This window comes from Aquarana catesbeiana, linkage group LG13 (genome assembly GCF_042186555.1).
Source record: "Aquarana catesbeiana isolate 2022-GZ linkage group LG13, ASM4218655v1, whole genome shotgun sequence".
Classification (NCBI taxonomy): Eukaryota; Metazoa; Chordata; class Amphibia; order Anura; family Ranidae; genus Aquarana; species Aquarana catesbeiana.
In genome coordinates, this window is record NC_133336.1 from 12,179,564 (window position 1) to 12,205,287 (window position 25,724).

General features: G+C 47.6%; 1 protein-coding gene across 1 annotated transcript in view; it reads right to left on the minus strand.

Moving 5' to 3' along the window:
- Positions 1 to 25,724, minus strand: part of DICER1 (dicer 1, ribonuclease III) — a gene marked incomplete at its 5' end in the record, with an annotated part of 61,708 nt that overhangs the window by 2,658 nt on the left and 33,326 nt on the right. Inside the window, 8 exon segments of the mRNA XM_073609731.1 lie at positions 234 to 309; positions 1,462 to 1,624; positions 5,517 to 5,785; positions 8,288 to 9,137; positions 16,838 to 16,993; positions 20,675 to 21,425; positions 23,037 to 23,212; positions 25,158 to 25,263. Of these exon segments, the coding sequence (XP_073465832.1) occupies positions 234 to 309; positions 1,462 to 1,624; positions 5,517 to 5,785; positions 8,288 to 9,137; positions 16,838 to 16,993; positions 20,675 to 21,425; positions 23,037 to 23,212; positions 25,158 to 25,263 (2,547 nt within the window).

The window sequence follows — 25,724 nt, forward strand, 5'->3', positions numbered from 1 at the left end:
AATAAAGTCCCAGTATTCCTACCAGCTATCCAGCAAAAAAAAAAAAAAAAATTATGTTTAGCATTTGTATTAAAAATAGTTTTTAGATACACGATTTGCAAGTATATATATGTGGAAGGTTTCACCAAATACAGTAGCCAAAGCTCACAATACAGCCGGACGGATTACCGGCCCGGCACCCAGGATGGCCCCGCCCGAAAGCGCTCTTCTCTATATCAAACCTCCAAACTCACCTGAACTTGGCCGTCTCCGGCTCCATCTCCAATAATTCTCTCACCGGGGAACGAGGAACGTTGGCTGAAAATTTCTCTGTAATGGAAATAAGTTTTGGTTACAGATTTGCAAAATGTATAAAAAAAAAAAAAAAACTTAAAAAAAATTCTGTGTGGTTACCTTTGACCCCCCCCCCCCCCGGATTTTCCTGGCACTTTTTGTTTACAAGTTTAGCTGCTTCCTGCCCGCCGCACGTCACACGACGTCCTTGACTTTGAGCGGTGAGATCTGAATGATGGGTGCAGCTACAGACATCATTCAGATATCTTTTTTCAGCCGGCGATTCCCTACACTGTTCAGCCCCCCACCCCCCCTCCTGCCATCGGCGTACCGGAGAAGGGATCCGCCAGCCCTGGATGCTGACCATAGAGATTTCTGGGAGGATGGTGCCTGGAGTCGGAGGCCGGGCGCGATGTTCATGTCACGCCTGGCCTCTGCATTTGGTGCCGCCTTGGCTGGGAAGCCGAGATTGTTTTTTTGGGTGTTTTTCTTTTCTCGGGCAAACCGGTAGAAACAGTAAGCTCGAGAAACATCGGCGATTAGCGGGAGGGGGTTGGGGTGGGCCCATTACCCCAGTAAACCACTTGCAAAGAACAACATTAATATATGTATTGCGGTGGCAAGTGGTTAATCATCTATGTCACGTCATATGAAGACCCCCTTTAGTTGTGCGCCTCGTTCTCACCCTTTGGGGCCACAGAGCAGCACAATTTGTGCCCCGCTGTGTCCAGTGGAACACAGATCATTATAACAGGCTGCTGTGATCAGCCCTGACACCATGTGATTGCTGTGACCAATGACAACATCTGATGTAAACAATGACTCATTCATAGCCATTGTCTACTACTAGGATGAGCTCTGTGATTGGTCACAGTCATCACATGGTACAGACAGGGCCAATCACAGCTATCACTAATGTACACAATGGCAAGTGAATGGATGCCATTTACAGTTTAAAAGTGAAAAAAAAAATGGATTGCCTATACAGTGATCATGACTAATAAGCAATCAAAGTATAAAAAAATAACTACTGATGACCTCCCCAGAGCAGTACAGTGTCACTATGGTGAACACAAATCATTGACTGGTATCTCAACCAGTTAACCAAACCATTTACTCTAGATAAAAGTTCTCAATGTGTGGTTTTTCGCTGGGCTGAGTGTAGGAGATCTGCGGATGTAAACTCACCTATCAACGGTCTCATCATCGGGTAATAAACCTGCCAAACAGTTTCCAGGGACATGCCGCTGTCCATGTAGATCGCTCCGGCAAGCGACTCGAATATGTCTCCCATCGCCTTAGGGACTTCTATGTCTTCTTCCTTCTCCTCATCTTCTTCTGATCTTCTCAGCTGAAAAAAAGAAAAGAAAAGAAAAGGAAAGAAAGAAAGAAAAGAAAAAAGAAAGAAAAAGAAAAAGGAAGAGGAAGAAAGAAAAAGGAAGAAAAAGAAAAAAAAATATGGGTTTTTGCATTTACAGTTCATTATCAGTCTAATGGGGGGGGGGGTGTAAATCTTCTAGAGATGACGTGGTTAATGGTAAAGGCTTGGTGTTAGCGGTGGCCATAACCTCCCCAGTTAGACCCCCTTTAGCGCTGTTTAAGAGGCACTTTTCGGCCGCTAGCATGGTGCTTTTAACCCCAAAGAAGGGGTTAAAACCTCCCCCATGTTGCGGCGCTTCTGAAGCGCTTTTAGGCTGCATTCACACCTGAGCATTTTGTTTTCAGGCAGAAAGTCGCATGTTTTTGCCGCAATTTTGTACAGGTCAAAAAGTTCACCAATGTGAAAAGCAGAAAACTGCTTGTAATCTGCCGAAAAAGAAGTTCATGTACTTTTTTGAGCTTCAGGCGACAAAACGCTCAGATATAAACAGGTGCCGTAGAAATGAGTGGGATTTTACTTGTTGGGCGTTTTTCGAGCTGAAAAACGCTCAGGTGTGAATGCAGCCTTAAAGTGATTGTAAGGGTTCATTTAAATAAAAAAAAAAAAAAACATGCACAACATACATATCATACTTACCTCCATTGTGCAGCTTGTTTTGCACAGAGTGGCCCTGAACCTGCTCTTCTGACGGCTCTCGTGGCTCCTCCCCATATCAGATAACCCCCCCCCCCCAGGAGAAGTGCTCTCCTGGGGGGGGTTACCTTGCGGGCGCGCTCCAGAGTCCAGCAGTCGGCATCCATAGCCGCCGAATATATGTCTCGGCCCCGCCCCCCGTCATTGGATTTGATTGACAGCAGCAGGAGCCAATGGCTGCACTGACATCAATCTATCCAATCAAGAGCCGAGAACCCCAGGCAGAGGGACAGCGCGTCCCCATCGGGTCAAGTTCCAGGGTTCAAGTAAAACGGGGGGGGGGGTTGCGATGACTGCAAAGTGTTTTTTTCACCTTCATGCATAGGATGCATGAAGGTGAAAAAACCCCTTTAAGGTGCTTTGGAAGCGCTGTCCACTCATTGCAATGGGCGGGGGTGGTTTGGGAGCGGACCGCCCCAAAGATGCTGCTTGCAGGACTTTTTCTAACGTTCTACAAGCGCACCGCCCCGATGTGAAAGCACACGGGCGGCATGGGAGGCAGTTTTCAGGCGCTATTTCTGGCGCTAAAATGCCCGAAAACTGCCTCCGTGTGAAGGGGGTCTTACTTATCACTTCTGGATTGTACATTTTAGAAGGCTGGGGACCTCGGTGGGTCTCGGTTGGATTGTGTGCAGTATTATACATGGACATCAGTCTCTGGGAGATGACCACACTGGTTACTGCTACACCTGGGGGTTTCCTCTCGGTCACGGCGAGGCTGGCAGATACGTCACTCTGAAGCCGGAACCAAGACCATTCAGCTGCGGGAGCTTCATAAACACGAAAAGAAGCAACAATAATCCGAATCGGGAAATAAATGCATTTCTAAAAATTGCCAAGTGTCTAATTTTGTTTTTTAAATTTGCTTCCAATGGACAGTGGGACTCATTCTGGGTCAGTCTCCATAATATTGAACAGTGCTACTAACCACTTCACTTCCGGAAGATTTACCCCCCTTCCTGACCAGACCATTTTTTGCGATACGGCACTGAGTTACTTTAACTGACAATTACGCGGTCGTGTGATGCTGTACCCAAATAAAATTGATGTCCTTTTTTCCCCTCTACAAATAGAGCTTTCTGTTGGTGGTACTTTATAGAGGTGGATTGAAATTTCGGTGCCCGAAACATATCGGCAGAAAATTGTGTTTGTGGCTCTCAGCCGAAAGAGAAAAAAAAAGTGCCAGTAATGGCACCGGAAAGGGGGCGGTGCGCCCCAGGTGCCACACATTGTGGGGGGTTTTATCCTGGCGCTCCCCTGTCAGAGTCCTCCCCTCCCTCCTACTCTTGTGTCACGCAAAGCTGCGATCTCCCGCTGTGTTTCGGAGCTTTAATCTGAAACGTTCGGCAGCCCCTGTAACTAGGCCCTAGACCGGCTCCTGTGATAGACGGAACACTTATCCAATGCCAGGAAATTAAATCAGTGTGACGTGCATCATAGGAGCTGGTCTAGGAGGCGGGACTTTGACAGCGGCCACCCGGCCCAGGCAATTCAAGTCTAAGCTCCGTGACACAGAGGGAGATCGTCACTCTGGGTGATCCGGGCACTGGCGAGGCTGCATCTGATGGGCACTGGCGAGGCTAATCAATCTCCTGTATCATGTCTGCTAGAGGTGCACTGAATGGAAATTTTGCGAATACTATCAGCACTAGAGATCAATAGAGATGGTCAGAGACTGAGGACACAATACAAGAGATGGTCAGAGACTGAGGACACGATACAAGAGATGGTCAGAGACTGAGGACACAATACAAGAGATGGTCAGAGACTGAGGACACGATACAAAAGATGGTCAGAGACTGAGGACACGATACAAAAGATGGTCAGAGACTGATGACACAATACAAGAGATGGTCAGAGACTGAGGACACAATACAAGAGATGGTCAGAGACTGAGGACACGATACAAAAGATGGTCAGAGACTGATGACACGATACAAGACATGGTCAGAGACTGAGGACACAATACAAGACATGGTCAGAGACTGAGGACACGATACAAGACATGGTCAGAGACTGAGGACACGATACAAGACATGGTCAGAGACTGAAGACACGATACAAGACATGGTCAGAGACTGAGGACACGATACAAGACATGGTCAGAGACAGGACACGATACAAGACATGGTCAGAGACTGAGGACACGATACAAGACATGGTCAGAGACTGAGGACACGATACAAGACATGGTCAGAGACTGAGGACACGATACAAAAGATGGTTAGAGACTGAGGACACGATACAAAAGATGGTTAGAGACTGCATTTAAGCTTTTCTTGCACTAAAAGGTGCCAATAAAGGCCAACAATAAATTCATATTAAATTGATGATATTAAGTCGAATACAATACAATTATATATAAATGTTTACATAGGTAGACAGCAGTTCTGTCTCTGTGACCGATGATCGGCGGGGTACCGGCGGACTAATAAGCGGTAGGGCATTATTCCAACATGATAACGACCCCAAACACACCTCCAAGATGACCACTGCCTTGCTAAAGAAGCTGAGGGTAAAGGTGATGGACTGGCCAAGCATGTCTCCAGACCTAAACCCTATTGATCATCTGTGGGACATCCTCAAACAGAAGGTGGAGGAGCGCAAGGTCTCTTACATCCACCAGCTCCGTGATGTCATCATGGAGGAGGGGAAGAGGACTCCGGTGACAACCTGTGAAGCTCTGGTGACCTCCATGCCCAAGAGGGTTAAGGCAGTGCTGGAAAATAATGGTGGCCACACAAAATATTGACACTTTGGGCCCAATTTGGACATTTTCACTTAGGGGTGTACTGACTTTTGTTGCCAGCGGTTTAGACATTAATGGCTGTGTGTTGAGTTATTTTGAGGGGACAGCAAATGTACACTGTTATACAAGCTGTACACTCACTACTTTACATTGTAGACAAGTGTCATTTCTTCAGTGTTGTCACATGTATATCAGGGATATGCAATTAGAGGACTTCCAGCTGTTGCGGAAGTACAAGTCCCATGAGGCATAGCAAGACTGAGAGCCACAAGCATGACATCCAGAGACAGAGGCATGATGGGAATAGTAGTTTTGCAACAGCTGGAGGTCCGCTAATTGCATATCCCTGCTGTATATGGATTGCAGTCAGCAAGTGTTCACGGGTAGTAATCATGGAAGAGCAGAGACATCAAAACCCACCTCAGAGTCCATCCCCTGCATCTCGTTCTTTTCCAGCTGAAACTGCACAAAGTCATCGATGACGTGGAAGAGTTCGGGAGAGACGGCCTTGAAGTACTTGTGGTAGTCGTATTTCACGGCCAAGGAGGCGAATATGGTGTTGTTGACGAGAGCGGAGCGCAGGTCAGTCAGAACTCCGGGGGAATGCTGCCGAGGGTCTTCGTAAAGGTGCTTAGTAATGAGGTAGTCCAAAATTGCATCTCCAAGGAATTCCAAACGCTGATAGCAGTCTTGGGGGGGGGGGGGGGGACAGAGAAGAGAGGAGGTTTAAAAAAAAAACTCTCCAAGTCTAAATCTGTACAGAACTAATTTCCCTAAATGACGACTGATGGGAACTAGGTAGGAAAGTATTAAAGAGCCATCACTACTCAACTATCTCAAGTTTTGACTGGTCACCAATGAGATGTCAGGGCAGGAGTTTGGGTCTCCATCACTCACACATGACCACAATTCAACTTTTACACCTCAACACCAACTTTACTTGTTTTTGCTTCTACAGTTTGGAGAACCCATCAGGGGAGGGGGGAGGAGGACACCACCATTGGAGCTTCATTATGGCTCCATTATACGCCATATGGTGGAAGGTTTGTGGACACAGGACCATCAAACCTTCTAACCTCCCAATTATGGAGTTCAGGTGTTTCCAGACATTGTAGACAATGGTGCTCTTTCAACCTTGGTAACAGTTTGTACCACAAAACAATGAAAAATCATAGGGCTCAAAGCCCCCCCCCCCCCCCAAAAAACATGTATCAGTCGGATCAGCATGTGAATAGACTAATGCAAGAAAGACAGAATTGGCTTGTCAGGCTGTAGTAGACTTTGACAAAATGGTGGCCGTCTGCACACAGATACTCCTTCCTGTTGCATAAATGTGAATGAAATTGAAGTATCACTGAACCCCCACCAAAAAAACAAGTTATAACGGTGTATTCCATGCTGTTCATACTCAGTCACTATGGAGGTTCCTTTCCTGTATTCTGCAAAAAAAAAAAAAAAACCTGGTTGATCCTGCTGCTCTCTGCCCCCCCCCCCCCCCCTCCTTTCTGTCCATGTCCCCATGTCAGCTAGGGATTTTGCAGCTGTGGTGGCAGCTCTGCACATGCTCAGTTTTCAGTGAGTTTCTTTGCTGAGCATTTCCTCCCTATCTGATCTGAGCAGCCCATGTGACTATAGAGTCTTACATGTGGGCGTATACACAGTGGTAAATGACAACCTACTCCCTCCCTCCGCCTCCACGCCCACTAACCAGCTAAACACAATGAGGGCGGGATATTACATGTAGATTAATGGAGGCTTCACCTCCCTCTTATTCTAAGACACAGGCAGGAGGAGGCGTGATGCAGCCTGTGACTGGCAGAAATCCACCCATACCAGGTTATCATAAAAAAATAAGAGATTTTTTAAAAAAAATAAATTTGTATGACAGTTTAAAAAACAGTTTATTGATATTATTTATTTTTACTCTGTATCCTAAAACCTAATTTTATTTTGAACATGTGACCAGCAGCAGAGGACTAGAAGCTCCTCCCGCTTACGTTTCTCTGCAGACAGGCTGGGAGAGAGAGAGAGCTGGGTCATGTGACAGCTGGATATCGATGAATGCAGACGGCCGCCATTTTGTTGAAGTCTACAGTTTGGTGAAGACCCTTTTCTGTTCTAGAATGCCTTTTGCCCCATGTACAAAGCCACCTCCAGAAAGACATGGTTGCAGCCACATATGGGGGGAGGGGGTAGAGTATGGCCACCTCTGTTAACTACTTCTGGACCAAATATTTTACACCGTAAACCTTTTTTGTCTCGGTCTAGGTAGGATTGTGTGCAGTATTATACATGGACATCAGTCTCTGGGAGATGACCACACCTGTTACTGCTCAGGGCTCCTCGGTAAAGAAGAAAACACCTGGGGGATTCCTCTCGGTCACGGGCGAGGCTGGCAGATACAGCAATCTGGAGCCAAAACCCAAGACCATTCAGCTGCAGGAGCTTCATAAACATGAAGGAAATCTGTCCCAAAAAATGAAATGACATTTCTAAACATGCTTCCAATACCTAGAAGAACTTGGAGGAACCTCCATCAGCCTATGGCCAACCTTAGGCCCAGGAAAGCCCGTCCGATGAAATCTCAGGGACGTCTAAAATCTTATACCGATCAATTTTTCAGAGAACAAAGCCTAAAATTTAGTTGTATCTGAAAGTATTTTGTTTTTTTTATACACCAAATGAGTGTTTTTACTTAACCCAAATGAAAACCGTAAATAAAATAACTTTATTGAAAAACTTACATCCCATAATAAGATGTGGCTGAACAACAGACCTTCATTTCAGGATCACCATATATCCTTTTAATGAAAGCTGCAGATGTAAAAACCATAGAAACTACTCCTGAAGTTTTTTTGAGACTTAAGTGATTGAGTTTAGATTTAATTTTTCGATCTCTACTATGACCAACTGATCATACATCCTTCACTTTCCTCTGGATAACCCCCCCCCCCCCCAGAATGTCCAAAAAATAAGAGAAAAGTCGTTAGCCGCACATCTTTATAAAAACCTGTGTGAAAAGTGAAAACAACCTCAGCCAGGGCTACATCCAGGCCTCCAAAGCGTTTCGTCCCACCCTGGAGCTTATTTAGAGTGTTCGGCCATTAGGATACTGAACTGAGAGGAAGCTTTCATGTGGACGGACACCAACTCACCAGGTTCGAGGTCTAGTCATTACCATTGGTACTCACCAGTTATAGTATTGTAGTGGTAGGAGGCATGAGTAAAGGCCTGCAGGAGGTAAGCCTTGTTTTTAAACCGGTAGTTGATCTTCTTCTCAAAGTTTTCAAAGCCAGATATCAGGTGATCCAGGGTCTTCTCTGCATCGGGGTGGTCGAACATACAGCGGGGAGGGATTTTTAAATAACCATATTCCACTCCTTTGCAGGAAAGATCATAACTGGACTTACAGTCATCCATCTTATTGCACAGAAGGCTTCTTTTGTTGCCAGAGATGCCATTCTCTGATTTTTTCCCAGGAAGAACCTGGAGGCCCAGAGAGCAGAGGAAGAGCTGAGCGGCCCGTTCACCGCAGCTGGTTAGGTAGCAGCCCAAAAGAGCCTCAACACAATCAGCGATGCTCTTGTCAGCGATACACTGCTCGGTGTGAAGGTCGTAGGATATGGACTGCTTTCCGGCGTCCGCGCCGCAGTTTTCTTCCGACGGGTTCCAGAAGCCCACCACAAAGTCGTCTTCCTCTACAGCCTTGCTGGGGTCCAGATAGCACATGGCATCCCAGGAACTGTAATCAAAGTCATCAAAGTCAGACGAGAACTGGACATTTTCCAGAGTCGTTTTTTTCGGGGGTTTCCACTCGTAATTTGGGTCGGGAGCAGAGAACGTAGACAGGGGAATCTTCTTCACGAATGCTCCAGACCCCATCAACATGCTGTCGATAAACTTGATATGTTCTTGGTCGTACTCCAAAAAATCGTCTTCAAAATCAGCTTCCTCTTTAGGGTTCTGCCACATCAGATCTTCGTCTTCATCATCATCAAAGTCTTCGTCAGTTTTGCCATTGGCGGTCACCCCTTCGCTGGCCTGCGCATGACAAACACTTTGTTAATCTTCAGGGTAAGTAAAGGTACAAAAAAAAAAAAAAAATAATAATAATCAGTAGGTTGGTACAAATGATATACAAACAAGTCTTTTACAGAAAGCATCAGCTTAAGGCAGACTTTATCAGGAGCAGGAGTAGGCAACCTGGCACCCTTCAGCTGTTGTGGAACTACATTTCCCATGAGGCATTGCAAGGCTGGCAGTTACAATTACTCCCAGAGGCATGATGGGACTTGTAGTTCTGCAACAGCTGGAGGTCCCCCAGATTGCCTACTCCTGCCTTAGAGCAATGAGCAAATTTTCAGATAAGCTTCTACCAACAGACTTTCAGGTAAGTTACATAGTAGGTGAGGCTGAAAAAAAGACAAATCCATGCAGTTCAACCTATGTGTGCGCTTATGTTAATAGCACATTGTATATCCCTGTATGTTGTGATCATTAAGATACCGATCTAATCGGTTATTTGAAATGATCTATGCTCCACGCAGATACCACTGTTTGTGGAAGAGAATTCCACATCCTTACCACTTGGACAGTAAAGAACCCTCTACGCAGTTTAAGGTTAAACCACTTCTCTTCTAATTTTAGTGAATGGCCACGTGCCTTATTAAATTATCTTTCACTGAAAAGTTTTTTCCCTATTGTGGGGTCACCAGTACGGTATTTCTACATTGATGATATATCCCCTCTCTAGAGAGAATAAGTTCAATGCCTGTAGCCTTTCCCCATAACTAAGGTCCTCCAGTCCCTTTATTAGCTTTGTTGCCCTTCTCTGGACTCTTTCCATTTCCAGTACATCGTTCCTGAGGACTGGTGCCCAGAACTGGACAGCATACTCCAGGTGTGGCCGGACCAGGGTCTTGTAGCGCGGGAGAATTATCGTTTTATCTTTGGAGTTGATCTCCATTTTAATGCCAATATTCTGTTTGCTTTGTTAGCAGCAGCTTGGCATTGCATGCCATTGCTGAGCCTATCATCTACTAGGACCCCCAGGTCCTTTTCCATCCTAGATTCCCCCAGAGGTTCTCCCCCCAGTCTATAGATTGCATTGACATTGTTGACACCCAAATGCATTATTTTACATTTTTCAACATTAAACCTCTTTTCGCCCACCACATTAAATTTGTTCAGGTCTTTTAGCAAGGTTTCCACATCCTGCGGAGAAGTTATTGCCCTGCTTAGCTTCCGCAAATACAGAGATTGAACTGTTTACATCATCCTCCAGATCGTTTATGAACAAATTAAATAGGATTGGTCCCAGGACAGAACCCTGTGGGACCCCACTACCCACCCCTGACCATTCCAAATACACCCCATTTTTCAACGGCCTTTGGACTCACCCTTGTAGCCAGTTTTCAGTCCAGGTACTCACACTCTATGGTCCATGCTCACAGACCTTAGTTTGTACAGTAAATGTTTGTGGGGAAATGTATCAGGTGCAAAATCCAGATACACAGCGTCTACGGGCCTTCCTTTATGGGTGTAAGGTCGTCAATCTTGCCGCTGACCGCCAGCCCAAGGAAGCCTTCTTGCCGCTGACCGCCAGCCCAAGGAAGCCTTCTTGCCGCTGACCGCCAGCCCAAGGAAGCCTTCTTGCCGCTGACCGCCAGCCCAAGGAAGCCTTCTTGCCGCTGACCGCCAGCCCAAGGAAGCCTTCTTGCCGCTGACCGCCAGCCCAAGGAAGCCTTCTTGCCGCTGACCGCCAGCCCAAGGAAGCCTTCTTGCCGCTGACCGCCAGCCCAAGGAAGCCTTCTTGCCGCTGACCGCCAGCCCAAGGAAGCCTTATTGCCGCTGACCGCCAGCCCAAGGAAGCCTTCTTGCCGCTGACCGCCAGCCCAAGGAAGCCTTCTTGCCGCTGACCGCCAGACCAAGGAACCTTCTTGCCGCTGACCGCCAGACCAAGGAACCTTCTTGCCGCTGACCGCCAGGCCCAAGGAACCTCTTCCTGCTGACCGCCAGCCCAAGGAAGCCTTCTTCCCGCTGACTGCCAGAACAGGGAGCCTTCTTGCCGCTGACCGCCAGACCAAGGAATCTTCTTGCCGCTGACCGCCAGCCCAAGGAACCTTCTTCACGCTGACTGCCAGCCCAAAGAACCTTCTTTCCTGCTGCCCATTAGTCAAAACCCAATAGAGGTCTTGGTCCTAATCAGCTAAATGCATTCTAGATCCATCAAAAGTGAGCAAAAATAGGATTTTTTATTACAGCTTACCTGTAAAATCCTTTTCTTTCGACGGACATCACGGGACACAGAGCCACAGTAATTACTGATGGGTTATAGGGTATCACTAGGTATTGGACACTGGTCACACCCTAATCAGGAAGTTCAACCCCCTATATAACCCCTCCCCTTCCAGGGATACCTCAGTTTTGTAGCAAAGCAGTATAGGTGTATTAGAAGAGGGGCGGGACCTCTGTGTCCCGTGATGTCCGTCGAAAGAAAAGGATTTTACAGGTAAGCTGTAATAAAAAATCCTATTTTCTTTTCTCGGACATCACGGGACACAGAGCAACAGTAATTACTGATGGGATGTCCCAAAGCAATGCCAATTGAGGGGGGGGAAATCACAACCAAGTAGGGTGCTATCAGACCTGAGGACCTTGTACCGCTGTCTGCAGCACACTACGCCCAAAGGCGATATCCTCATGCCTTCTCACATCCACCTGATAGAATCTGGTGAATGTATGAACTGAAGACCAGGTTGCGGCCTTGCAGATCTGAGCCATAGAGGCCCGGTGATGCACTGCCCAAGAAGCACCAATAGCCCTTGTGGAATGTGCCTTGATCTGAAACGGGGGAACCTTCCGTTTCAAACCGTAAGCTTGAATAATCAACTGTCGAATCCATTTAGAAATGGTCGCTTTTGACGCTGCCTGTCCTCTATTGGGACCCTCCGGCAGCACGAACAAGACATCCGTCTTGCGAATCTGAGCAGTTGCCTCCAGATAGGTCTTGACTGCTCTTACTACAGCCAAAGAATGTAATGACCTTTCTTCCGAAGAACAAGGTTCTGGAAAAAAGGAAGGTAGCACAATGTCTTGGTTTAGATGAAAATCTGAAACCACCTTCGGTATAAAAACTAGGATGAGGGCGCAGTACCACTCTATCCTTGTGTATAATCAAGTAAGGCTCTTTACAGGGAAGAGCTGCTATTTCTGATACTCTTCTAGCAGAAAAAATTATACCAGGAAAATTAGCTACCAGGAAAAATAGTTTCCTCGTCAGTAAGACCAAAGGAATCTGACGTATTGGTTCAAAAGGTTGTTTTTGTAACACCGATAGAACCAAGTTCAAGTCCCAGGGGTTTAGGGGCGCCTTAACCGGAGGATTAAGACGCATCACCCCCTGTATAAAGTTTCGGATCAGAGAATGCGAAGCAAGCGGCCGTTGAAACAACACTGATAAGGCCGACACCTGGCCCTTGATGGTACTTTCCAGACACTATGATAAATCATTCTGGAAGCTGGCTTCCTTGCCTTGATCAAGGTAGATATGACAGGACCTGAAAGCCCACGATTTTTCAGAACGTGGGATTCAATAGCCCACCCGTCAAATCTAGCATTTGTGAGGCAGGCTGGAACACCGGACCTTGAGCTAACAGGTCTGGGTGTATCGGTAGGGTCCACCGGGAACCCACCATCATCCCTGCTATTTCTGCTTATCAGGTTCTTCTGGACCAAACGGGGGCCACCAGAAGTGCCGACTTCCCTTCTTGCCTGAGTCTGCGAAGGAGCCGTGGCAGTAGCAGAATGGGAGGGAATGCATAAATCGGTGAGAGCCGATGCCACGGAATCACCAACGCATCCGTCCTGCCTGCAAGAGGATCCCAGGCAACCGGTAGGAAGGATTTCCCCTTCTGTAGGTTTTCGGGTATGAGCCATCAACTGAGGCTCTGACGCATCGCATGCGATAGGTGCATTGGAAAGTTTAATGCCTGCACCTTCCTGTTCCAGGTCAACAGAATACTGTGTTACAACAGTTCTGCTTGGAACTGCGCATAGGGAACTGCTTCGAATGAAGCCACCATCTTCCCCTGCAGCCTTATACAAAGGCGGACAGAAAGACCCTTCTTGGCCCTGACTGTCAGAATCAGCTCCCTTAGAGCAGTGATCTTTGCCTGCAGACACTTCAGTTAAGCAGGAAAACTGGGCACATATAGGCCTGCATCTCTGATGCCTATTGATATCAGAAATTCTCCTCCCTGCAGGACGGAGATTACTGTCTGAATTGATTCCAAACGAAAGGACTGCATCCTTGGGAATCGTTTCAGATCTCTCAAATCCAAAATGGGTCTGTCGTCCCCATTTGGTTTTCGGACCATAGAAAGATTGGAACAAAGTCTCAATCCTTGATCCTTTGTGGGAACCCCCACAATGACCTCTTGCGACAAAAGTCGCTTTATCGCTAGAAGGAGCGACTGCTTCTCTTCTGGCTTTCTGGGAACACCTGATCTGAGGAAACGAGGAGAGGGACATTCTTGGAACTCCAGTCTGTACCCTAAGGTTACCGTGGAGATCACCCATCTGTCCTGGAAGTCCTTCTGCCAGGGCCCTGAGAGCTGCAGCAGTCTTTCCCCCCACTCGAGCAAGCGGGGCGCCCCTTCATGAAGAGGTCTTAGTGTCTTGCTTAGAAGACCTTTTCCCCCAGGATTTCTTGTGTCCCTGGGGTTGACTCTTGTTTCTTGCCCCATACGGAGGAGACCCTCGTGGCTGCCTGGAGGCTGATGCCCCTGGCGCTGGGGAAAGAGTCCGTTTAAAAGAGGGACGCTTACTCTTCTTCTTATCAGGTAAGAGAGTGCTTTTCCCACAGGAGATCATCTTGATATAATTATCCAAGTCCTCTCCAAAAAACCTTTCACCACGGAAGGGAAACCCAGCCAGTAGCTTCTTACATGGTGCTTCGGCTGACCAGTCTTTCAACCATAAGATTCTACGTATATGCACCAACCCAAGCAAGAGGCGAGAGGTTTGCACGATAGAATCTCTAATGGCATCAACAGCATAACATAAAGCCGCAGGAAGGTTAGCAAACCCCTGGGCCTGCTGTTCAGGTAATACTTTGATGACCTGTTTAACATGGTCTCTTAAGTATTGACAGACTCCAATCGCTGCTACTGCAGGTTGGGCCACTGATCCTGCTAAAGAGAACACATCTTTCAATAAGAAGTCCATCTTTTTATCCACAGGATCTTTGAGCATCTGAGCGTTGTCTACAGGACAAGTCAGATTACTATTTACAGAGGAAATGGCCGCATCAATGGCCGGTATTCCCCACCTCTTAATAAACTTTTCTTCCATAGGATAAAGTGTAGAAAACTTTTTCGGCGGAAGAAATCGCTTATCTGGGTGATCCCACTCAGAATAAAGCAGCTTTTCAAGTAAATTATGAACAGGAAAAGCATGTGCTGCTTGGAAAGGTTTCAGTGACCCCAAAGCAGAAGAGGTTTCTGTAGTAGTTTCAGGTAGGGACAACTTAAATGTGGAGCGGACCAAACCAGTGAGGATCTGCACTAAGACTTTCTCCTCTTGGGAAGTCGCAGAGGGTCGCTCTCCACCTGAATCCTCCGAAGAGGAATCATCTGTCCCATCCCGATCCTCTGAAAGGGATTCATCTCCTTTATCCCAGAGCTCCTCTGACTGAGGGTCTTGGGAAGCAGAGGAAGGCCTTGTGCGTTTTCTTTCACTGCGTGAAGATGTAATCGCGGCCATTAGCTTTTTCTCTAATCCAGAAATGGTTGAGGAAAAAACTTCTTGTGTAATGTACACAGGGGCTGAAGTGCCGGCAGCAGATGTAGCCCCTAACCCCAATGGCTCTCCCTGTCCAGCTGCCCCTGGTCCCTCAGGAGGGGATGGTGTAGCAGACAGGGGGTCCTCAGAACCTGAACGAGACCCCCTAGTGCCTCTGGTTCTTGGGGTGCTTGAACCTCTTCTACCCATAGTGCAAAGCAACAAGGTGTGAGGTATCAAAAGCGAACACTGACTGCTGAGCGATGTAGTCTGGCTAAAAGCCTTGCTACCAAATGCCCAGTCCGGTGTTCTTTAGTAAATGCAGCCTAGGGGAATGCCTGTGTCCCACCTTACATGCGACTGTCAGCTCTGTGTCTCTCCAAAGCTCAGAGCACCTGTACAGTGTGCTTTAAATGGCCATGCTTTCTGGCACTGTGGGCGTCTGGGCACGCTGACGCTGTGCTGACGCCCCCCCTCGTTTTTTGAAAAACGAGCGCTTCCCGCGCGAGCCGACCCTTTCTGACAAGTCTGAAGGGAGGCTGGGGTTGGGGGAATAAGGAGGAGGCCGGCAGTGATGGGCCCTGCATCGCAATGCGGCTTCGGTGGCGGCAGCGGCTGTGACAGTGCGGTCTCACCCGCCTTACAGCATACCTGAGCCTTTCCCTAGCCTGGGGGGACCATCCCAGCAGAGAAAACCCCCCACCATCTACCTTTGGAGCTGGAGGAAGAGCTAATGCAGCGGACGCTGAGACAGATCAAACATGAAAAGGTTTGTGCTCTTGGCAGCCCCCGGTGGTCACAATAGGCACAGCATGCATTCACCTTAAAGGAGAAAAGCCACTAGAATTAAAATTCTGTGGAATCTCCTCTTACCTTATCCAGGCCGCAGGGTTCAGTTTACACAGACCCAGCCTTCGCCTCTCACGGTGGGCTCCGTTTGTGGAAAAACCGTCAGAGACTGGGGCCCCCATCAGTAGGGGGATCCTTCAGTTCTGGGCCTGTAAAGCACCTCGCCAGAAATTAGGAAGTTTAAAGCCATTTTCTGATCCGCGGGTCCAGCTCTCTAAAAAGAGAAGCGTTACAGGTAAAACCTCGTTTCTTCGGACACGAGGCCCGGGTACCATCCAATTCGGCCATGAAAAGACACTTTGAACGGATCCGGTCGCCTGGCTTGCCCCAGTATAGGATCTTAGGATATTCCTTTTGGAGCTTCAGCACAGGACATCTTTACACGTCCAACACCTAAGACACTGGTGTAAAAACTGAGGTATCCCTGGAAGGGGAGGGGTTATATAGGGGGTTGAACTTCCTGATTAGGGTGTGACCAGTGTCCAATACCTAGTGATACCCTATAACCCATCAGTAATTACTGTGGCTCTGTGTCCCGTGATGTCCGAGAAAAGAAAAGTATGTTCTCTAGAAACCAGCCATAGCCTGACTAGAAAAGCCTGTCCTCTGCCACAGCATGCTGCAGACAAAGACCCTTGCTCTCTGTGTAAAAGCAATAGTCTCTCTGCAGAGGCCTGACAGCCCCCCTGCTGAGTCAAAGCCAGAACTAGACAGCCAGTGGAGCTTATGCTCCCTGCTGATTGGACAGCCCTAGCTCAGCAGGGATGTGTCTGACCTCTGGAGAGAGACCACTGCTTCTACACAGAAAGCAAGGGTCCTTCTCTGTAGTATGCTGGCTAGGGAGGGACAAGCTTTTCTTCTTTCTAAACTAAGAGTGACCATCCTTTTTAATTGTGATGTATCTGGAAAGTATGTAGCTGGTTTAGTCTTAAGGTATATTCGGGCATGTCCAATGTTAAACTTTGACAATAAGAAATGAAACAAGAAAGTTGCGAACTTCAAAAGATGCAGAGACAGCAAGAGGACTACATGTCCCCTGAACTATTTGCTGTATAGAGACTTCTCAGCTCCGGCATTTAGGAATAAGACGGCATCCACAGGTGACTTACCGTTTCGTTGCTCTCCCACTTATCCGACGCGCTCTTATCTTGGTTCACAACATAGCCCGGGGGAAGCCAGTTCACAGGTGGATCAAATATGGAGACGACCATGCGGCTTGGCGAGCCTTTCTTCTTACCAAGACGGTAAAGGTTACAGTTACTGACCTGCAAATCAGACCAGGTTATTGGTATGTAGACCGGCTACCAGAACTCTATAGTTTTACAGTTTATAAATTTTATCCTGGTGTAAGGAGAAGGACCGCTAGTGGTAAATGATAATTTTATTAAAGAAAAAAATATATGAAAACCGTAGTGAAAGATTAAAAAATAAAAATGAAAGGATGGGAACGCCGCAGTTGGTGCAGTCCATAAAAGATTTTGTTCTGCAACAAAATCCAACGTATTTCAGGGCTCAACACTCATCAGGGCTTATAGAGCAATAACCATGGAGCAATACCAAAAAAAAAAAAAAAAACCCCACCATAGGGTGAAGGATGCTGTCCTGTACTGTAAGTAGAAAACCAACACATTTCGGGGATAAACCACTCCCCCTTCTTCAGGGCTTGTAAAGCAATAACCATAGAGAGGGATAGTGTCCTGGACTGTAAGGTGAAAACCAAGTAGGCATGTACAGATCATGCAGGTGCTGTGGACAAAGATAGCCGTTTCTATCCAAGCGCCTGCATGATCTGTACATGCCTACTTGGATTTCACTGTACAGTCCAAAATAGTATCCCTCACTCTATGGGTATTGCTTCACAAGCCCTGAAGAAGGGGGTGGTTTGTCCCCGAAATGTGTTGGCTTTTGTTGCAGAATAAAATCTTTCATGGACTGTACAAACCTAGTGTGGTGCTTCTGTCCTTTCGTTTAAGTGATCGCCTCTGAGGGTCCAACAGAACACCGTGGTTGTTGGTGAACAGCCTCCAGAACACACTACATAAAACGTTACAACACATGTTCAGTTCACAAGGTTCAGCGTGGTTATACCAGAAAAAGAAGAAAACCTGGAGGACCTCATGTCTACGACTACAGGTTTTCTTCTTTCCCGTAATCCCTCAACTAAAGAAGCCAAAAAGGAGGCCAAGAGCTTAGCAAATACCATCATTCAGGTACTGAGATCTAAAGCTGCCCATAGATGGACCAACATTCGGCTGGTTCAGCAGGGACCGCTCCATGTATGGAGTTCTGTGGTTAAAGTGGAATTTCAGCCTCAACCTAACAGAAGCTTAAAAAATAAAAATACTTGTTGATTGAATACAAAGTCCACCTCCCAAATTATGAAAGGTCTCCTTCTTGCTAGACCAAAGAGTCATCAGTGAAGGACACCGCTAAATGGTCTGCTAACTTAAAGTAGTAGAAGTCCAATCAAATACTAACTATACCTGTACCTTCTCCCACCCCCATTCTAAGCCTACTCCAACTACCTATGCAAAGGGTGCTCTGGTCACATGATTGGCTCCCAGCACTGGCTTCAGTGTAGAGGAGGGACAGCTGACAACGGCTGCCCCATAGCAAGTCTATGGGCGACATCGCAAACAAGGGCTGCTGTCCCTGCCCACAATGGCTGCCCCATAGTAAGTCTATAGGCAGCATCGCCCACAATGGCTGCCCTATAGTAAGTTTATGGGCGACATCTCACACAATGGCTTCCCCTATGGTAAGTCTATGGGCAACATCATCCACAATGGGTACCCTATAGTAAATCTATGGGCAACATCATTGCACAAAATGACTTCTGTCCCTGCCCACAATGGCTGCCCTATAGTAAGTCTATAGGCAACATCTTCCACAATGGCTACCCTATAGTAAGTCTTTGAGCGACATAATCGCCCACAATAACTGCCCCATAGTAAGCCTAGGGGCGACATAACTGCCCACAATGGCTGCCCTATAATAAGTCTATGGGTGACGTCCCTTCCCACAATGGCTTCCCCATAGTAAGCCTATGGGTGACGTCCCTTCCCACAATGGCTTCCCCATAGTAAGCCTATGAGTGACGTCCCTTCCCACAATGGCTTCCCCATAGTAAGCCTACGGGTGACGTCCCTTCCCACAATGGCTTCCCCATAGTAAGCCTACAGGTGACGTCCCTTCCCACAATGGCTTCCCCATAGTAAGCCTACGGGTGACGTCCCTTCCCACAATGGCTTCCCCATAGTAAGCCTATGGGTGACGTCCCGGCCCACAATGGCTGCCAAATAGCAAGCCTATGGGTGTCTCTGCCCACAATGGTTTCCCCATAGTAAGCCTATGGGTGACGTCCCTTCCCACAATGGCTTCCCCATAGTAAGCCTATGGGTGACGTCCCTTCCCACAATGGCTTCCCCATAGCAAGCCTATGGGTGACGTCCCTTCCCACAATGGCTTCCCCATAGTAAGCCTATGGGTGACGTCCCTTCCCACAATGGCTTCCCCATAGTAAGCCTATGGGTGACGTCCCTTCCCACAATGGCTTCCCCATAGTAAGCCTATGAGTGACGTCCCTTCCCACAATGGCTTCCCCATAGTAAGCCTACGGGTGACGTCCCTTCCCACAATGGCTTCCCCATAGTAAGCCTACAGGTGACGTCCCTTCCCACAATGGCTTCCCCATAGTAAGCCTACGGGTGACGTCCCTTCCCACAATGGCTTCCCCATAGTAAGCCTATGGGTGACGTCCCGGCCCACAATGGCTGCCAAATAGCAAGCCTATGGGTGTCTCTGCCCACAATGGTTTCCCCATAGTAAGCCTATGGGTGACGTCCCTTCCCACAATGGCTTCCCCATAGTAAGCCTATGGGTGACGTCCCTTCCCACAATGGCTTCCCCATAGCAAGCCTATGGGTGACGTCCCTTCCCACAATGGCTTCCCCATAGCAAGCCTATGGGTGACGTCCCTTCCCACAATGGCTTCCCCATAGTAAGCCTACGGGTGACGTCCCTTCCCACAATGGCTTCCCCATAGTAAGCCTACGGGTGACGTCCCTTCCCACAATGGCTTCCCCATAGTAAGCCTACGGGTGACGTCCCTTCCCACAATGGCTTCCCCATAGTAAGCCTATGGGTGACGTCCCGGCCCACAATGGCTGCCAAATAGCAAGCCTATGGGTGTCTCTGCCCACAATGGTTTCCCCATAGTAAGCCTATGGGTGACGTCCCTTCCCACAATGGCTTCCCCATAGTAAGCCTATGGGTGACGTCCCTTCCCACAATGGCTTCCCCATAGCAAGCCTATGGGTGACGTCCCTTCCCACAATGGCTTCCCCATAGCAAGCCTATGGGTGACGTCCCTGCCCACAATGACTGCCACATAGCAAGCCTATGGTTGTCTCTGCCCACAATGGCTGCCCCATAGCAAGCCTGTGGGTTACGTCCCTGCCCACAATGGCTGCCCCATAGCAAGCCTATGAGTAAGGTCACCACAAAAGCATTGCAGCTGTTGGCAATCCCTCCTCTTCACTGAAGCTGACCACTGGAGAAGTCAGGTGACCAGACCAGAGTGACTTCAGAATTGGCAAGTATAGACATCCTTCCTTTACAGGGTAGTTAGAATAGGCTTAGAATGGGGGTGGGGGCAGGTTTAAGTATATAGTTAGACTTCTTTAACTAACAAGCTCCGAACTGTAATCTGTAAGAGGAAATCATCTTTACGAATACTTCATGGCTTACATTAATGTAGATTGGATGTTACAAAATAGAACGCTACACCCACCCCTTAGCCCACTCTCTAATTTTTAAACATTTCAGTAACTTGTAGAAATAGTATGTAGTTTACAATCTGTGGTAGGATGAAGGCTGGGAGGGGTGATGGTTGGGTAGAGCCTAGGTGTCCCCTTTCAAGCCCCATTCGTTGGTCCCCCACCAACCTTTTTGCTTCTCATGTATGAAAGCCTTCCCTCATGAGCATCTGGGTAGGTACAGAAAAGGTAGGTGGTGATGGCATGTTTAAGAAAAGAATCCCCCAGCATTTCAAGCCGTTCCAGGTTGAACCCGTCGCTGGCGTTAGACAAAGTCAAAGCTTGTAGGATAAGCCCGGGGTTCGGCCCAAGAGTTCTTGAGGAATACCCGTTGGAAGTCCCGCTTTCACACTTGACACCGTTCGTGACAGGAGGAGCTTCTGGGTTAAACGTAGTTGTCAAAGAGCCGGGGCACCCATCTGAGGTAGGTTTGGTAGCATTCACGTCGTTACACTTTTCACTCACAGTACATTCGTTGTTGGCGATAGGCTGGTTGTCATTAATCGTGTTTTCAATGGGGAATGAGGTAGAGGACTGAGCAGGTATTTCCCATCTGCAGCTAGCCGGCTGGCTCCTTGGGCAAACATCGCACCCTCCGTTGGCGAGACCGTTGCAGGAGACGCCGTTAACCATTGCGCGGTCACCTAATGCAGGCGCCGCCTGGAGGTTGCTGGGAGATTTCGGACTTTTCTGCTCGGTGTGGTTCACAGACATTTGGTCATGAATTTCTGTCGGGGCCTCTGGCTTAGCAGCACGATCGGGGAAACCTGGGGTACCGGGCTTACAGTTATTTCCGGGGTCAGGAGACGGCAGGTTAAGATTTGAGATGAAAGTCTTGCTGTCAATGGAACGTTTCCATCCAAAATCCAAGTTGGGATACCTGCAACATAAATGGCAACTTTGTGTGAAAAATAAAAAAGATCATTAAAATCGAGGAGTGAAAGAAATACACAAGGTAGACCACAGCAACTATTCAGGCTGAAAAACCTAAGGGTCAGTTTTTGATGCGCTTTTGGAATTTAACCACTTGCCACCCGTAGGGCGTCATAGGATGTCCTCGGGTTGAAGTGGTTATAACGGTATGATGCCTGGAACTGCATCAAAATTTTCAGCTGGCGATTCTCTTATGTAGAATTGATTCAAGTGGCTATAGAGCCACACCATCACTTCTACACCCTCCCACCTTTTCCAGGCTCTCTTATCCCATCGGTGAGTCCGGTGAGAACGTGGCCGGCGGCAGCCAGTTCCTGGGTTCTTTTTTTTTTTTTTTTTTTTTTTTTACATAAACAAATATGTCATACTTACCACCTCTGTGTAAGGGTTCTGCATACAGTGGCCCCAGTGATCCTCCTTTTCTAGGGTTCCCCCCACGGCGCTCCTGGCTCCTCCTCTTCTTGAGTGCCCCAACGGAGAGCCGCTTTCCAATAGGGTACTCTTGCGGGCGTGCTCCTGAGTCCTGTTGCTGCGTCCACAGACACAGACAGCACGACTCGATCCCGCCCCCGTGCCACTGGATTTGATTGACAGCAGCGGGAGGCAATGGCGGCTGCTGCTGCTATCAATCTATGCAATGAGGAGCAGAGACAGTGGTTGGAGTTTCTGTGCTCGTCCCCGTCGCTGGAACGATTGGACTCCGGTAAGAAAAGGGGGGGGATGCTGCAGCACAAAAGGTTTTTCACCCAAAAATGGTATTTCCGCCCTAGACTGGAAGGGACATGTCATCCCTCCAGTCCTTCTAGAGCAGGGATATGCAATGAGCGGACCTCCAGCTGTTACAAAACTACAAGTTCCATCATGACTCTGGGTGTCATGTTTGTGGCTGTCAGACTTGCTATGCCTCATGGGACTTGTAGTTCCTGCAACAGATGGAGGTCCGCCAATTGCATATCCCTGTTCTAGATCATAGAGGTGATCATAGACCATCAGGTCGCTATTCACCCCCTTTGGCCAGCTGTGCAAACCGTTGGATCATTTCCTGGGCTTGCCGGCGTTTCCTAAGCTTACCGCTCTGACCGGCAAGCCCGGGAAATGATCTGACAGTTCACGCAGCTGGCCATAGGGGTGAAGAGAGAGACCAGATCATCTCTGATCACCTCTATGATCTAGGAGGACTGGAGTGACATCATGATGTCACTTCCAGTCTAGGGTGGAAGTAAACAGCAGGAGAGTGGGGGACGACCCCTCCCGCTGTTTCCAAGAGAGATCCAGCAGGCTAATCAACTGCTTGGATCGCTTTTATGAGTAAAAGCTGAAAAAAAAAAAAAAATACAGTGGTTATGGCAGATATCTTTATCCATAACCCCGGTAAATCACTGCAAACCGCAACGTATATATACGCAATGCAGTCCTGAAGTGGATATAGTGCTGTGATCTTTAAAGCAATGGATAAAAAAAATAACATTCCTAATTCCGTTAGTTTATGATTTTTTAGCCATTCTCAGGTCAGGTATTATGACAGATGGAATGTTGACATTTCCGGAAGGGATCTTACCGGAAATCCTCAGGTAGAGACTTAATGCCAACACCGGCATCAATTGCTGTCTGAGCCCGGAGTTCCTCCGCTGTCAGGAGGCAATGCATACGATAGAGAATGCTGGGCAGGCAGACGGCCTTCCTCCACAAGGATGCCGGGATGGGGTGTATGGCGCACAGCTCTGGAACCAGAATCTGAAATGTACAGAATTGTGTCAGCAAAGAAATGGGCGCGGCTGAGGACTTCTTCAATATGGCAGAGCAAGGAGCGACGAGCAGCCGGCCTTCACATCACTGCAAGGTCACGTTATTGTAATCACTATAATAAAAAATTAATAAGTGCATCAATGGGAAGAAGGAAGTTGTGTACACACGCATCTACTATGACTTCAGCTTCTTCACTACACCTTTACCATATTGATACCACATACCCCATACACTTCACCACATACCTTTTTTGAAGCAGGTCTCCAGCAGCGGAGGCTCTTCAGAGGACACGGCCGACAATAGCAGTGAAATGAATGGGAAGTGACGTCACCCATAGACTTACCAAGGGGCTTCAGTTGTCGGCTGTGTCCTTTACACAGCGAAGCCGCAGCTGACAGCTCAGCGTGGGATCGGCTTCGGAAAAGGTACGTATACGGGTTTCTACTTTCCAGGGATAGATAGGTTAGTGTCAGATGGTGGAGGTCTGTAGATGCTGAGATTTCAGTGTTAGGGTGGTCATCTACTTTAAAGTGTTTAACCACTTGCCTTCTGGGCACTTAAACCCCCCTCCTGCCCAGACCAATTTTCAGCTTTCGGTGCTCTCACACTTTGAATGACAATTACTCAGTCATGTAATACTGTACCCAAATTAATTTTTTGTCTTTTTCATACAAATATGGCTTTCTTTTGGTGGTATTTGCTCACCTCTGGGTTTTTTATTTTTTGCGCTATAATTATAAAAAGACCGAAAATTTTGAAAAAAAAACAAATTTTTCTTAGTTTCTGTGATAAAATTTTGCAAATTATTAATTTTTATTCATACATTTTGGCCACAATTTATACTGCTACACATCTTTGGTAAAAATAACCCAAATTAGTGGATATTATTTGGTCTTTGTGAAAGTTAGAGAGTCTACAAACTATGGTGCAAATCATAAAAAATTGATCACACCTGAAGTACTGACGGCCTATCTCATTTCTTGCGACCCGAACAAGCCAGGAAAGTACAAATACCCCCCAAATGACCCCTTTTTTGAAAGAAGACATTCCAAGGTATTTAGAAAGATGCATGGTGAGGTTTTTGATGTTGTCATTTTTTCCCACAATTCTTTGCAAAATGATCCCCCCCCCCCCACAAAATTGTCATTGTAATAGGTTATTTCTCTCACATGGCATGTGTATATCACAAATAACGCCCCAAAATACATTCTGCTACTCCTCCTGAGTATGGGGATACCACATGTGTGGGACTTTTTCACAGCCTGGCCACATAGAGAGGCCCAACATGCAGGGAGCACCATCAGGTGTTCTAGGAGCATAAATTACACATCTAAGTTGTTGACTTCTTTTGAAGGCCCTGGAGCACCAGGACAATGACACGCGACACTGATACGTGCCACTGACAGATGGCACTGATACGTGCCACTGATGACACTGACGTGGCATTAATGACAGATGGCACTAATATGTGGCACTGATGACAGATGGCACTAATATGTGGCACTGATGACAGATGGCACTGGGGAGGGATGGCACTAGTGACAGAGGACAGTGGGGAGGGATGATTGATGACACTGACTTTTTTTTCTTTTTTTTTTTTTTATTACACTCACCGCTGCAGCGGTTCGCTCTCCCTCCTCACACGCTGTCTCTGTGTGAGGAGGGAGAGCTGGCGATGAGAGAGGATCTCATATGTTTACATATGAGATCCTCTCCCATTGGCACTGCCGATCGCACTGTAAATGGCCGCTGTCATTGGCCGGTTACGACGATCTGTGACTGGCTGTGTCCGGAGCGCGCATTGCGGAAGTAAACAGCTGCACGTCCAGGGACGGCCACCCGGCAGGAAGCGTCCGCGCTGCAGCCGTCTTTCGGCTATAGCGCGGGCGCGAAGTGGTTAATATAATTAGTGAAAAAAAAACATTAAATGTACCTGCTTGTTTTGTAAACTTTCCCACTTCGCTTTCCTCTTCTCTGCGCTGCTTAAAGGAAGAGCTTTCCCCTTCTGGTTCAGGTGGCGAGGAGTCAGCAGGTTTAGTCTGCAAGATATCATTGGAACACGCATTTTATTTTGAAACCGTAGAATTAGAGGCTGATGACAACGCTGCCTCTGCTGCGCGGAAATTCCAAGAATTGGTGTCAGCCCTGCAGGACTTCTCTTCTGCTGGACCACAGAATGCCTCTCATAATGTTAGGGAGATGAGGAGCGAGGGGGGTTCCGTAGTCAGGCAGATGAAGAGGGGGGGGGGGGGGTTCCATAGTCCGGCAGATGAGAACTCAGGCAGGGCTGACAACACTGCTTGAGATTTGAATGCAGCAGAGGCCGTGTTGTCAGCTCACTACAGAAGGTTGGCTGCTCACTAATCTGACAGGTCAACAGGTATTTTTCTTTTGGAAAACCCATTTGAACCGCCCCACACTGTAGGTGCCCAATATAATGTCTGTGTATACAGAGCAATCAATCTGCAAGTTAAATGAAAGGCTGCATTGTAATCCTCAG